The sequence below is a fragment of the Boleophthalmus pectinirostris genome, unplaced genomic scaffold (assembly GCF_026225935.1).
Source record: "Boleophthalmus pectinirostris isolate CB_2022bp ecotype Guang Dong unplaced genomic scaffold, ASM2622593v1 HiC_scaffold_5, whole genome shotgun sequence".
Taxonomy (NCBI): Eukaryota; Metazoa; Chordata; class Actinopteri; order Gobiiformes; family Gobiidae; genus Boleophthalmus; species Boleophthalmus pectinirostris.
The window spans coordinates 17,952,036-17,968,212 of NW_026571404.1; the positions used below are offsets into that span (position 1 = coordinate 17,952,036).

The 16,177-nt window shown below is 37.7% G+C and overlaps 1 protein-coding gene across 2 annotated transcripts in view; it reads left to right on the top strand.

The window, feature by feature from the left end:
• The window catches only part of macrod2 (mono-ADP ribosylhydrolase 2), a 676,928-nt gene that overhangs the window by 394,549 nt on the left and 266,202 nt on the right, over positions 1–16,177 (top strand). For both annotated transcript variants that reach the window (XM_020921400.2, XM_055162427.1), the window contains exon 6: positions 14,259–14,380. In XM_020921400.2, the coding sequence (XP_020777059.1) occupies positions 14,259–14,380 (122 nt within the window). The remainder of the gene's footprint in view (positions 1–14,258; positions 14,381–16,177) is intronic.

The window sequence follows — 16,177 nt, forward strand, 5'->3', positions numbered from 1 at the left end:
ATTTTTGTCTGTGGCAATGGATCAAACAGACCATCTGATTTGGAAAAAACATGTAAAAAATATGTAAATTTATGTTTAATCCAGCTGTTACCACACATACATGTATCTAATCTGGATGGGCATCTGGTTTAGAAATTAATATTCAAATATCCAAACTTCTTGCTTCAAAGTGAATGACCTATAGAAAAGAAAAACTCTAAACTTGAAACAATCCAAGTGGAATTACAGCTATCCCTGGCCTGTTATTAATAATTCCTGGGCACTCTGATATTGCATGTATATGGTATGGTCTGTCATCATCCTCCTTCTCCCCATAGCCTGTTTAAGTGTGACAGACTCTCAATGACACTCACAATAGGAAAAGCTCTTTGAAAGCCCCGCCGTATGCATAATCACTGCCACAGCCCTAATCCATTTTTAAAGAAGGAGAAATATTCATATAACAGCTGCATCAGGTCTAAAGAAAGCCCCCTCTGCTCTCTCGTCTTTCTCTCCTCTATTTTCGCTCCCTCTCTCTCATATCACACGGGCACCTCTTCTACTGGGACCGCTCCGTACTCTCCGTCTCCATGGCGACGCTGGTTCCCTGTCTGAGTGGGTGTACACACTTCATTTAGTGATTCGGGGTGACCATCGTGGGAACAGCTGCGTGCATGCTGTGAGGAGCCAGCCGAGCAATCAGGCCAAAACTCACCGGCAGAGCAGCGGTCACTTCTCCTGGATGCGGCGCTCGGACAGGACCTGTGTGCAGAGTGGACCGTGCGCTCGGCCAGGGATGCTAATAGGCTCTGTAGCAGTATCCAGGCTGAGCAACTGCATATGTTAAAATGCTTCACCTCCAATAAAGCTGTACATGTGTCACTACGTTATGCATCTACCAAATCCAACTTCTTTTTAAAGGTGATATATTGTATTTTTCAGACTATAAGGCGCACCGGATTATTAAGAGCATTAAGCAAAACAAACGGACGACTGTTGAGACTGATCCCTTAGCCCAGGCATCCACGATCCATTGGCAGATTGTGGCGTAATTCACTCGGTGTTGCCTCCCTCTTTTGGTGAATGTGTATTATGAATGTGAATGTGGGTGGATCATTTAATTTGTTTTTTTTTGTTGTTTTTTTTTTTCCTAAGAGGAGGACTCAAATATATACTGAGTAATAATGTGTTTAAAGCAACTTTGCGCACATTTGTTTATGTTTTACAGAAACGAAACTTAAAACCACCTGGCTCATTTGCATAAACTATATGTGCTTAAAAAAAAACAGCTGGCTCCTTGTGCGCTGATGCTTTCATCTTCTGTCGGACTCTGCAAGGCTCCTGACTCCGGTAACCGTAATGCTCCAACAATCCATCAAGGGGTGCAGCTTCGTAGCTTACCAAAGTCGTGCTAAAACATTTTGACAGATTTTTGAGTGCCGTGTATCACATAAAATCAATTCGAGGTCAATAAGTACAACCAGAATTAATACATAAGGTGCATCGAATTATAAGGTGCACTGTCGATTGTTGTGAAAATGAAAGGATTTTAAGTGCGCCTTATAGTTCAAAAAATACGGTATTTGTTTTTTTGTTTTGTTTTTCAACTAGTTTTACCTCATGTATTTTAATATTATTTAATGATTAAGTAACTCATGCATGTTTTAGTAAACATTGTTTTGCTTTCAAAGTGTAAGTGCTCAGAAAATACACATTTTCACATACCCCTTATCTCCACCTTCTGCTCTGCACTTGTAATGTAAGATTATTATTATTATTTCTGCCATTTTGAACCAGAGGTCAGTTTTTACTATGAAAATATGTAGAATACTTGTCTCCATGTGAGCTTTGTGAGACCTGCTTTTTAAGTTTAGAACTTCAGTTCAGAATCCTACCTGGACGACAGAGGGATTTCACAAACACCCCATTTACAACTTTTTTCCACAAAAGAAATCTCTCTTCTACTTAATGCTAGTAAATTTGCATACTCACCAATTTGCAGTTTCATTTTACAAAATCAACAAAACTCACACTGACATTTTAAGTATTTTTTATGCTTTTATTTCATTAACCTTCACACAAATCTTCAGTAAAAAAGGTATTTCTTACTCACTTTGGATGCCACTTTATTCCAGCATGGCTCTATAAATATTCAGCATGTGCGTGGCTCCTTTGTGCAGCCCAGGTGGTTCCTGACCTGCCAAAAGGTTTTCTGCCCTTGCGCCCTGACACTGAGTTGCACCTCCAGATGAAGGAATGGAAATGCTAGCAAGCTCTTTGAAGCAAGATGTCATCTCTTTGATTTTTTCCCCCCTTTTTTCCACGGGCCATTGAACGCGCCACAGTGACAGGTCTATGAATGACATGAGATAGATGTGCCCCCTCTGCTGCACAATGACTGACACTTATGCGCTGTCATGTTACCACCTCGAACTTTGTCATTAATTGGATGGAAGGTTTGATCTTTTATTTGGAATAGCTGACAGTTGTGTGTGTTAAAGTGCGTGTGACAGATTTTCACGTTCCTGTAATTATAACTTGGTGTGGTGGGATAGTACTTGTGGCCAATATTTATTATCGTTTTACATCAGTCAAATGGCAGTTAAGGGGAAAAAAAGCAAAAAGAAAAGTAGCACTGAGTACCTATTTCATCAACATAAAAAATTCCATCCAAAATGTGATAAAATAAGCCTGTGATTTTTTTAGTTTAATCATAAGTATTGTGTAAATTTATGTTTTGGTTCCTAGGTAACACTTATGATATTGCCTCCACATATGTCATCTACTGCACAGGTCCTCAGGAAGTTAAATTATAAACTTCAAAAGTAGAACCAACTATGCATATGGATTAGTCAAAAGTTAAGTATAATTATATTAACTATGTTTGTATGAAATGAGCTTTCTAACTTGTCATTTCATTTCCAGAGTTGGCACACAATACAAGCTTACAGCTATAGTGAACAATTGAGACCACAGAGATTTGTTATAAGGCTTTGTGCGTTTGCTTTGCTTTCCCATTTTCTATATTTTGGCAGGAGCACAAACAAAAATCCAATGTTAATGGCAGAAAGACAAGTTGTGTTACTTTATTGATCTCCTTTCCTCAGGCTCTTCAGATTCATCACTGTAAGGCCTTTGTAAGTCAACAACAAAGGTTTGAAAAGTACCTCTGCTAGTCTCAGGAAATGCATAGGTTAAACTGATTTATTTGTCACTAAAGGTTGAACAATGAAATAGTGAAGATCATCCACTGCAACGATGGACCGTAATGTTTTTTTGGAGGAAACCAAATAAAAGCAACCAGAGAAAAACAAAGCAGATGAGAGGGAATCAAACCAATGAGTGCAGGAAGATCTAGAACCATACAAGTTTATGACAGTCCGATCATAGCTCCTTCGCTCAATGATTATGTAAAAAATCTGTGCATTTTCCACAGTGTTTTGCATTATTTTCGGTTTATTTTTCCATTTTTTTTTACTATAAGCAGTCATGTTTGTTTACAAGAAATCAAGTGATATGTGTTTTTTCATGGTCGACCCCAAAACCGATTGTTTAGAATCCAAAGAATCCGATGGCCAGTGACCTCTGACGATATTTCTGAGCCGATATGTAGAGCTGATTTAGGTAATTTTCCCCAAATTAGCTAATTAGAATTCAGTACGAACTCATCCACAACCTTGCTTTACTACTAACTGTGCAGAGAGCCGTGTAGTCACATTTTTGCAGTGCCCTCTTTAGACTAAAGTGTTCAAATAAAACTTTATGCAGATATTTTTCATGTACATTTAGGCACCAAACAAAACATCGCCCTCTGCTGCAGATTTAAAGCCGACAGCAGATACACTAAAAAGTGCAAATATCGACCCAGTATATCTCTAGTTTTAACACAAAGTACTCTGCATCTTTCTACCTCTCAGTCATGTCCATTGAAAACAGTGGAGACAGAACAATATGTTTTTGTAAAGTAGTGTAAAAGTGTCTGTGTTGTCTTGGCTGGCTGGGCAGCAGACATAAGCAGTTTTAGTTTTTCTTATCCAACACATCTTATCCTCCAGTTTCTTACTTGTATTTGGTGCATTCCCAATAAATGCATAAACAAAATCTGTATAGATAAATGCAAACATTGATAGATTAGAGTAAAGCCAGTATTGAACACTGTCCTCTAGTATGTGCAGCAGTGCTATATGCGGTTCAATATCAGCCTGTACTGCAATTAAAAGTGAAGTGATGATGCATGAGATTTCCTTTGCATTTTACGGGGCCACTTACATTTACTGGCCCTGCTCTGACAAGGCTGGTCCACCGTCAAACACCTCTGCAATATCAGGCCTGACCCATAAAACTGGAGACTACATTTAAATTTAATCTTAGCCACAAATTCTTAATGGGATGTAAGTCATTATGTGCTTTGTTGGTTTGGAGCAGTAATTATGAGCAGAACGAATTCTCTTTGATTATTGTCTGTAGTGAATGAGTTTGCGTCGTTAAAGCATCATGTCTGTGTACCTTTACTGCAAACTGTTTTCATACACCGCTATAGGGCTGTCCTGTACATTCAGCAGGACCCTCACTACAATAAATGCGTCAGAGTATTTCGTGCAGCTCTGAATGATTATGTGGGACTGAGGCGGTCTTAAAAGTCGGCGCGGCGAAAGTGAAAATGAAAGATTGATTAGGCTGTGAAGTGCTAGTCCCTCACTGAAATAGCACAGCACTCTCCTCTAAATGAAGTTGAGAGATTTCAAAAGATTTTTTAGCAGCGGAGAAAGTGGCGTCTTTGAAGTGTGCCTATGTCCCGTTGGTGTTTGGTGCCCCTGCGATGTGCACAGGAATATTTAAATAGGCTGTTCACATGTATCTTATCATGGAGACTTATAATGCTCCCTTTGAAATCTTAGGTGCATTATCTAACTTTTCCATTTTTCTAGTGTGGCATTAAATATTTCTATTTAGCATTTATTCAATTCATTTTATTTCTTGTGATTTTCTTGCTAAAACTACTTTGAAAAACATACATCCTTATTCTGAACGGGGCTCCTGGTCGAGGCAGCAGCTTATCTACATGATGACAGACATGCTTAATGCCATACTGTGGAACATTTTCATATTTAATTAACAAAATGTATGCCTTGGTCACATGAAGTCTACTAATTTTCATTTGGTTAGCTAGTGTTATTTTTCTGAATGCATCAGTGCCTCATGCAGTATTTATGCTGCTACATAATAAATGCTACCTCACAGTAGGACCCTTATTACAGAACGATGCTAACACTAATACACTGCAGAAAATCAGTGTTGTGCAACAAATATGTGTTGTCTTGTGTGGACTTAGTATGTTTGATGATTTGTGAATAATACAGGGTTAATACAGGGTTCCCATGGTCATATAAATCCTGGAAAAGTCATGGAATTTGTAAATTCAATGAAAATTTTGGAAAAGTCATGGAATTTTAGTATCTCTTTCCCGTAACTACAATGTTCTTTTAAGTTATCATTAGGATATTATAATTATTTGCGAACTTATGCGCCTTTTGTTTAGCAAGGCTGGCGCCACCTAGTGCCTCCTCTCAATTTCATTTCTCTCCAGCGACTAGGTCAGGAATCGGAATACGAGAACCCCAGAAGTTGTAGACCGCACACCGGCCAATCAGTAAAGAGCTGTGAAGCCATGACTGGGTCCCTTTTTGTGGTACAGCACAACAGTAAATAAAGCAGTCGAGATGGATGTAGATGAAGCCATACATTCTATGTTGGCAACGATTCCCAAGATCGAGGATTTAAAGCCGTAACAAAGAGAATGTTTTATGAATTTTATCAAGGGGAAAAACGTTATTGCCCTACTTCACTTACTATACCAGTTAGCCCCGTTAACGGCACGTTACATACGTCATGACCAAATAGCAGCGATTGGTTAAATAAAAAATTTACCCGCCTACTGTCAAATGAACAAATTCTAATGCTTTGAGGTCAGATAGTTTCCACAAAGTGAGTCCAGTTGATGACTCAGGCTCCCTTTTGTAGGAAGGAGATGACAATAAATGAATTGACAATATTTTGAAAGTTAAAAAAAGCTAAAATACCATAACTATAAGGTGAGTGGAAAGGGTTAACATTTCATATTTAGCCCTAAAAGTATGCTCAATTCTACACATGTAGTTTGCCATAAAGTCATTGAAAATTCACTTTAGGTCATGAAAAAGTCATGGAAACGTTTGTAAATTTTGTCAGTGAAAAAGAGTGGGAACCATGTTAATAGATTCTGTCCACAGCAGCACGCTAGCTAGCTCATTGTGTCTCAGATCTAACAGAATCTAAAATTGTAATATAAAATAAACAACCTATTAAAATTCTAATTAATTAAAGTAAAGACAACACAATTGTTTTTATGTATAGAATACTAAAGCTTGTGGTGCAATAGCGTTAGCATTTACACACAAACTTTTTTAAACGCAGAACTGTCCTCTGGTGAAGTATGTGTTTTATTTGTGTACTTTTTAACATGTTGTCACTCACATCTGCCTGCTACTCACTGCCCAATGCCTAATCTTTAAATATTTGTTCATTTTAACATGACTCAGCAAAAAACTCAGATACACAATTGGAAAGTAAAATGCTAACAGTGTCTATGTCTATGAGACGAGCCCAAAGAACCCCAACCCCCCATTTTTATTTGATTATACATTATCTCTGTGGATCATCCTAAAGCCACTTTGAGCCACAAGGGTCAGTAATGTAACGACTTTATAGATTATTGTAAGTTTTGATTGTGAAGGGTAAGTGTGTGTGTGTGACTTTTGTAATCAAATTCCATTAAGACTTACTTAATAATTTTCACAACTAATTAAAAGCAACTCAAGCAGAAAGGGAAGCAGCGCAGCAAAGCAGACCTGATTATGATGCTCTGTTCAGCTATTAAGTGACAAACACGTTATATAAATGAAATAATAATCATATGAAATAAGTCAGTCTTTTCTTTTGTTTACATGGCTTTGTATTGTCATTTATATCTGTCTTGATTAGACGACATCAGGACAATACTGACGACTTGGCAGTATTCAAAGGGAGTCGAGACAAGATTACTAGTAATCTAAATCACATCAGGAGGTTATTGGCTGATTTATGTTGTTACCGCATTAGGAGAAAATGGCTGTTTAAATACACATCACAGCGGCCACAATGTCAAGACGCCATAGTAATCACTGCAGAGTTTCATTATTGTTTTTCTTTTCAAATCATCTTACGAGATGTGGTGTTGTGCAATATAAATATAGACGTCCCTCATTGAATACGAAGAAGAAAATGCTTTATCATGTAACAGTTACAGTGTTCTTGGTCTTAGTCTACTCCAGAGGTGGACCAAGTCATCATTTTGCAAGTCTCAAGTAAGTCTTTGACCTCAAGGTCCGAGTCAAGTCAAATACAGGCAAGTCCAAGTCATGTCTTGAGTCACTGGCCCATAAGTGCAAGTCAAGTCCAAGTCATCTGCTTTGAGCTTCAAGTCATTTCAAGTCTTTAAACCAAAGTACCAAATATAGCTTAGATTTTTGCAACTTATATGAATCTTAAGATAAATTGTACTTATAAAGTCATAGTATATTTATATATGAGTATTTATAGAGTTTATAAGAGTAGTAGAAATGCAATTCTTTCCTTTTTAAATGTTTTGACAAGATCTTAGAGTGAATCATTACAGTCAGAATAGAAATAATTCAGATTTAAAAGTGCTTCTCAAGTCTTCTTAAGTCACAGGCCTCAAGTCCCAAGTAATTGACCTTCAAGTCCAAGTCAAGTCCCAAGTCTTAGTCCACTTTATCAAGTTAAATATCAAGTCTGAAAAATAGTGACTCAAGTCTGACTCGAGTCCTCACCTCTATGTCTATATGCTGTGGTTGTTCCTGTCATGAACTTTAAAAATGAGTTTTGTTTTTGAAATATGTAGTAGGAACACAAAATTAGTGAATGTTCATATATTGTTATATTTTTAGAGAACACTGCACACAGTTAGGGGCTATTTCTGTCAGATCTGATCATTGGTGATTCTAACTTAATTGAGGTTAAAAGGTTGGACCAGATAAACATTAGTTAATCGCAATAACTGATTTTTCAAATTTTTTGAGATCAGAGGTATAGTTTGTGGCAAACAAATATATGATTATGCTTATTCCAGATTAAATGTAATCAAACATCACAACAAGCAACAAGCAACAAGCGAAATAGATCAGATTCTTCATGTCTGTTATTAAATTATAAACGCAGTAAAGAAATAGGTACCATAGTTTCCTTGGAGGCCATATGGTGCAATGTTATTCTTGTACTTCTCCTTATTGACTTACCCAACTAACTCACAGCCAGAGAACAATATGCATTCTTCATGTTTGTATTTTTCACACAAATGTACCTGTTGGCATTTCTGTGTTTGTGAGCGTATGGACATAGAAATAGTCTAAAATGTTCCAGACTGAGTGTGTTATTGTGGAGGATAATTGAGCAGATTTAAAACAGGATGCACTTAAATGTTTACTCATCAAGAGCAATCAGGACAAAAGGCTGCCTGGATTGTCGAGTGCACTTCTCCAGTCTGATTCAGAGATTCAATCTTAAACAGTCCAGAATTATTTTCTAATGCAAACAACACAATCTGCACATTAGTTTGAGACGTTAAAGGTACTTTATGAACCTTTCTGCTTGATGTTATTGCTTTTCCTGGAATGTTCCACAGTAGTATGGTATTTATCTTAGTGATAGCATTTATTCAGTTGCAGGTGTTTTTTATTGCTAAAACATTCATTCTTCCTGTAAGTGGGCTTGCCTTCCCACAGATATGACCTGTAACTTGGCTTGGTTGCATCTTGTGTTTGTCTCTATGGAGACAGAAACATATAATTTCATACTGTGTCACATTCCAAGTAAAACAATAACAGCTCCATGGCGACAAACAGGTGGCTGACCCTCCACAAGCAAAGTTACATTGTGCATTTGTATTTACCAGCAAGTCTTAAGCTGAAACTACTGAATTTCCCTCTTATTGTGGTAAATCTAAACAGGCGTGTATGTAATCCTGCAGATACTCTATAGATACTCTTGACTAGCATCCTAGAAAAAGCTGTATTGATTTTTGGGTTTGCAATACAATCTAGCTGTGCTCCTCATAAGTTATAATATGTAGTGTGCAGACGTCAGCACAATAAAGTCTACCTTCATCTTTCATGATTAATACAATTCATATAAATGCATGGCTTTAAAGGTTCATTGTGTAACTTTTCTGGTGGAGGGTCAATCAAATGCTTTTCTTCGTGGAGATGTTATTGTTTTGTCTGGAAAGTTTCACAGTATGGTATTAAACCTTTCTATCTTCATGGAGACCAAAACAAGACAAAGATACAGGTCAGATCAGGTCAGAATGCCTGTTTTTCTGGGTATTTTTGAGGCATAAAACCACTTGTTACTGAATACATGTATGGTAGAGCTGTTTAATGTGATATTGTGCAAAAAAGTATACATAGAAACATGCAGGTGACAGACCCGCAACCAAAAAGTTACACAGTACACCTTTAAATGAATAGTCCTTGAGTGGCAAAAATGAATATGCATTGTTTTCTAAGGTGTTCAGCATAATTGTATTTTATTTGCTCTATAATTTGCACAAATATGCACTCCCAGTTGTACTAAAGCAAGGATAGAAGGTTATTTGTGTTTAACTTTTGTTGATCCCACAGAGGCTGTCAGCGTGCTTCGAAACGCCGTGGCTGCTAACAGTTCTTGTTGTAATTTATCCCCCCTCAGTTCCACAGTAAAAAATGTCTTTCACCTTTACAGAACCACAGCTGTATAAATATTTATTTGATGTGAACGTGCTGAAGAATCTCGCGAGCAGAGACTAGTGAGATAAGGCCTGTTTAAACTTTCATGAATTCTCCAGTATAGCAGTCTGGGTTTGGCGCTTGCCCACTTTCCTAATTGGCATGTTGCCGTTCTTGTAGTGAAAGAAGTGCTCATGCATTATGCAGTAAAAACAACGGAACCACGTGTCCCATTATAACCACATTGTGCACTACAATTCTCGACTGCTTCAAGTAAGAGACATTGCTAGAGACGTACTTGTTACAGTCCAACCTCTCGTAGTCCTACCTCTTCACTAGATTCACACTATTTTATCATGCTGACCTATTAAGAGACATCTAAATATAACCCATGAATGATTTATGGTGAATAATATGGCTTACATTTATTCTGCTCAAAAGCGTTGCTAAGTGGTTCGTATTAAACTAAATGCTGTGGCTAGATGTAAGAAAACACTAGAGAGAATACATTTGAAAGGTCTTACATTATGCGAAATGTTCTCGAGCTTTATGTCATATTTGAATGCAAGTACCTCCTCAAAAACATACCCAGAGTTCTTTTGTTTCATTCACACCTATTGAGTAACCCTGCATTATTAGGTTGTCTACATCACTAAACCTCAAAATGCTCTGTTCCACCTTCTGATGTCATGTATTGGGAGTTTTCATTCAACAGCTACCTTTTGCTTTAAGTTTAGTTCGGCATTTCCACGGCTGAAATCATCCAAATGATTCTAGTGTAGGTGTTTTCAGTTTGTGAGAAGAACTCAGCCTAAAATTGCAGGGTTTGTGTTTTAAATGTGTGAATGAAACAAAACACAACTCCAGATATGCTCCACATATGCTTAAATTGTCTCTTTTGAGCTTAAAGCCTAGTTAGAATGTTGTAATCTCATCAAAAACAGACCTGGAGCTGTGTTTTGTTTCATTCATACATGACAAAGGAGAGAGATCTGTTTGTCGACTGGACAAAAATTTTGTTTGGCCGAACCAAGGATTTTATCTGGACGACTGAGGGATTTTTCATACATCATCATTCATACATGTTGACCAATCCTTTATAATTCGTCTGTCTACATCTCCATAGCTCAAAATGCTCTGTTCCACCTTGCGATGTCATGAAGCGGTAGTTTTCAAGTTAACAGCTCCTTTTATGAAATTCCTAAATTCCAGGGCTGAAATCATCCAAATGTAGTGAAGTTTACAAACACAGTAGAATACTTCCCGTATTACAGCATGACAACAGAACAGAGACCATATACTGGATATATAAATGGACATAGCCAATGCCCTAGCTTCCATGTTCCAAATAGGAAGTTCGCATGCAGTGCTTCCGGCTCCTTCTGACCCTGGCTCCCATTGATTTACACTGGAATATTGTGGCCACTCTCTCTGTAACTGCTGTTTTGAGCCTCATCATTTTGATCTTAAAATGTTTGCATTAACCCGCTCTACATGATCGTGTTTTTTTTGTTTTTGTTTTTTTTCCTGCTTTTTTGACTGTCAAAAAAATCCTTTTCGCAACAGAGTCTCGCTCTGTAACCGTTAGCATTGTGAACTTCATTTGAGTGTCACTGAACACCGTGGGTGACCGTCTATGGTTTGAACTCAGCCTAAATATGCAGGGTTTGTGTGTTAAACATGTGTGAATGAAACAAAACGCAACTCCAGATATGTTTGTGATGAGGAAACTATATTTTAACATAGATCAGAAAATAGTGCAATATGGGCATTTTAAACACAGTGGGATATTTTTCCTCTGCCTCACAATCAGATGTGATATTTTTCCAGATTCATCCCGTTGAGTAGGAATGCACGCAAGTGGGAGTTTGATGCTTTAAATATACCAAATGTATGAGACATTCTTGATCTATATTTAATGAGGAGTGAACTGCGTTTGCCAATAGTGACTAATGGATGGAAAAGTTGCTTTGAAACACTTTGCTTTGAGTTAACAGAAAAAAAAAAAAACATATATCAATAATGTCTGGAGTTCTTGCAAAAAATAAATGCATACAGTCGAAGCAACACAGCAAATATCAGAATAAACAAATATGGCCTTGAAGATAGCATAGCTTTTTCAACTTTTCAGCTACAGTCACAGTTTTAAAACATACATAATTGAACAGATGTATTGTTTTGTTTTTGACTAACTGTGCAAGGTAAACCTTATCAGATGATGGGCTGTATTTAAAGCAACAGAATACAAACTTTGAAACATCATGGAGACGGATAAGTTTTATGCAATACTGTAATAATTTTATAGCCAATGGAGAGTAGAGAAAGTAGAGAGCATCCTTCAGGCCAATAAAAAGTCCAATGTCTGGAGATGCAAGCCCGCCTACTGCAAAGACGTGCTTTTTCGTTTCTGAAACAACTCACTGTTATTTTTATGTTTTTATGTTTTGTTTTTGTTTTGTTTTTTTGCTTAAATGTTACATGGTAGTGCTTTAAATACATTTAAAAACCAAATATTAACTACAGGCCCAGTAATCACATAATGTCAACTTAGACTTAGACTTATTAAAACTTTATTAATCCACAAGGGAAATTATTTAAAAGGGAAATTACTCACTGAAGCTCAGAAACTCAATGATATGTCCTTTGTTACTTCACCCTTTTCTCACTGTATATTTTAAAGATTTTCCAAACTCTTTCTACCTCATTTTATACTACACAAACACTTTTGCAGTTTGCCAAACTCCGGCCTAATAGTGGGCCTTAGTGACACCTATACCTTAAAGTCTGTTATAAAATATAATTAATACTGGTTTTAGTTTGATATTTATTAATTGGAAGAGCCAACTAGGTTACTGCTGTCGAGGCAGATAGAGTTCTGGAGAAGACACTGAGTGGTATAACATGGTAAACACATATCTATCAAACTACTATTAGCAAACCTTATATTTTGACTGCAATCTGAAACTCATAAAAGAATGAAAGGAACTCGCTTTTTTTATTCACTTCAATTTTTTCTCAGTGTATGTTTTAAAAATCATCCAAACTCTTATCTACCTCTTTTTATACTATACAAAGCACTCACAGTTTGCCAACCAGAGGCTTAGTAGTGGACCTTAGTACCACCTGAACCTCAAAGTTGCGCAGACAAACTTTTGGCTGCTGTTATCTTTGTGAAAGCTGGAGGTTGCACATGTCCCTGCTGTATTATGGTGCTGACCTGTGCTGTCCAACAATGAGGAAAGGCCAAGGTTATTCTGGCAGAATACACCCGATTATGTTTCTGTCAAGTCACTGCCCACATTCTCTTATTTTGCTGTCATCGCTGCTATAATTCAATTAAGACTGTGCATTCCCGAGCCTGCGCCTGCCGACAGGAGCGCGCTGAGTGACAGGCGCAGACATTACTATGCGTGGGCAAAGACAGGACGAGGAGAGATATGAATATTTGAGTAGATGGCATAAAAGAATCTTGTAATTGATTTTCTATCTAAGCTGCCGTTTCATTTACTGAATAAATGCATTCATTTCAGACAGTGGAATACTCATGCTTTCCCATTGTCTCATTGTGAATACAGGCGTTATCGTTCTGTGGCTTTGACAATGACTTTGTGCTCTATGTTGTAACATGCTAAAACACTTGTCCTACCTCACCCCATAGTGTAACCTTGGAGGAAGAGGAGAAATGAGAGTGTACGTTGTGTGGATCGAACCACGGACCTTCTGGTTGTCAATCCGTTTTTATTTGGACAGACATTTAAAAACAAGGAGTGTGCCAATGTAGCCAGGCTGGCACCACCTAATGCCTCTGCTCAATTTAATTTCTCTCCAGTGACTACGTCAGGAATCAGAATACACTAGACAGTTTGCAAGAACCCCAGAAGTGTGAATCCGGGCAACAGCCAATCAGCGAAGAGCCATACAATCTGTGTTGGCAACGAATTCTGAGATCGAAGATTTAAAGCTGGAACAAAGAGAATGTTTGGTGAATTTTATCAAGGGGAAAGACATTATTGCCCTTCTTCCTACAGGATTTGGGAAAAGCTTGATATACCAGTTAGCCCGTTAGCGCCGCATTACATACGTCACGGTCAAATAGAAGTGATTGTTTAAATAAAAAAGTACCCGCCTACCGTTGAATGAACAATTTCTAATGCTGTGAGGTCAGACGGTTTCAGGCTAATGCCAATGAGCTTCACAGTAGAAATAGTATACAGTTGATAACTATATGCATAAACATTACATAATGGAGTAACTAAAACCTTTACTCAAGTAAGAGTACTGTTACACTTTAAGATATAGTCATATAGGAGTAAAGTATGTTGCTGGAAAGCTACTCTGAGAAGTATAATTTGACTTGACAGTGACTTCACACTGTACTGTAGAAAGACCTGTCCTTCCCCTGGCCCCAGCGTGCTGCCTGTGTAACCTTGCAGAAGTGGACTGTGTCAGACTGAGCTCTTTTGTGCTGTCCCTTTTCAGATGTGATCCACACCGTAGGCCCAGTGGCCAGAGGTCATGTGGGCCCCAGTGAGACCAGCGACCTCACCGCCTGCTACCAGAACTCCCTCAGGCTGCTGAAGGAGCACGGACTCAGTACTGTGGTGAGTACACTCTGTTTCTACTGCTACTGCACTACTACTGCTCCTACATAATAATGCAGTCAAAAGAAATACACTTGATAAAAGGTGCACTGTGCAACTAATCTGCTCGACAAGGGTGCTAAGGGTTGGCCACCTGCTTAACATAGATGATAATGTCAAGACACAACAGATTCCAGGCACTCCAAAACAGTAGAAAAAGTTAACACATCGCACGAGGAAAAATATAATTAAAAGGCTTAAGCCCTGATGAAGACCAGTTAAGGTCGAAACATGTTGGCTTTGGCCATTCAAATAAAGGCCTTTTAATTATATTTTTCCTCGTGCGATGTTTTAACTTTTTCTACTGTTTTGGAGTGCCTGGAATCTGTTGTGTCTTGAGTTTTGATCCTTTTTTCCAAGAGCACCCTCTATTTGCTCCTATTGATTGGAACACCTGCAGCAAACAGCCACATTTTTGTTCTTTCTGCATAGATGATAATGTGTTTAAATGTTCCACAGTATGGCATTAACCTATTTCGATGGAGAAAACCAGTGACACAACCAGTCCAAGCCCACTTACTATAAGAACGCATGTTAGTTTAGAGGTAGTTTTGAGCTATAAATGCACATGCAATTAAAAAATACAAGATTTAAGATACAGGTTTAATGACATACTGTGAAATATTCCAGGCAAAGCAAGAAGATCCCCATGGAGACAAACGGGCTGGATTTTCCATCAGAAAAGTTACATAATGCACCTTTAAGTGTTCTGGCAAAAGACACAAAAATATCTTAAAATATGATCAGTAAGTGTATTTGAACAACACAAGGCACTATATTACAAAATATAATGAATCCTGGTTTTAGTTTCATATTTGTTAATTGGAGGTGCTTGAGAAGACGTCGGTGAAACATGGTTAACACATATTTGTCAAACGCCTGTAATAGTGAATCATATATTTTGACTGTAATCCGAAATGTAATAACTCATAAAAGGATGAAAGAAACTCACTTTTATTCTCACAATTTTCTTCCCTTCTCATTCATGTAACTACTCTTAAAGAGAAGAAGAATGTCTCCTCTGTGCTGCTTAAGAGCTACATTTTGTGCCTTTGTTTTCATCTGACAGTAAGAGTAAGCATTCAGGGAGAAGTGTCTGAAAAAAATTGGAAAAGGTACAAGCACAAAAGGATTTAGGATCTTTTGTTTCACATACAGTTTTGAAAAGACTTAATCTTCCCTTTATTTGAGCCACACAACAGAAGTGCACTGTTTCATGTTTGGTAAATGAGGGGTTTTCGTGAACACTATGGGAGATGAATAAATTAAGTGCAAGCCTTTGTATTTAAGACGAAAGTACAACTATTCAGGTGGTCTGTAATCAAAAAGAAAGAAAAAAACAGTTGAAGACATTTTATCTTAGCTTGTCTTACCCCAGCACAATTCCCAAATCTGTGCCCTGGCATATTAAGCATTTGGATTGCCACCAGCTGATGCAAAGCAAGAAGAACAAAAAATACTATTTCAAGTCCAGCTCTGTTGAAAAAGTTTGACCAGTTAAAACTTGTCTGCGATTCTTTTCATAATAGACGAAATATGGTGGCATAAAGACAGCTGTGTTTTTTGGTATCTGTCAAAAATAAATGGGATCCCAGCTAGTTAAATTGGACTTGGGATAATATGTTGGAGGAATAGTGTGGTGTCAAAATATGGTGCATTGTAGTTTGTTTCTTATGTCTCTAATGTCTTGGCCAGTGGACAAGACACAATAACAATGAAATTCATGTAATGCCTAATTGATGTATAGTCCATCTAGTA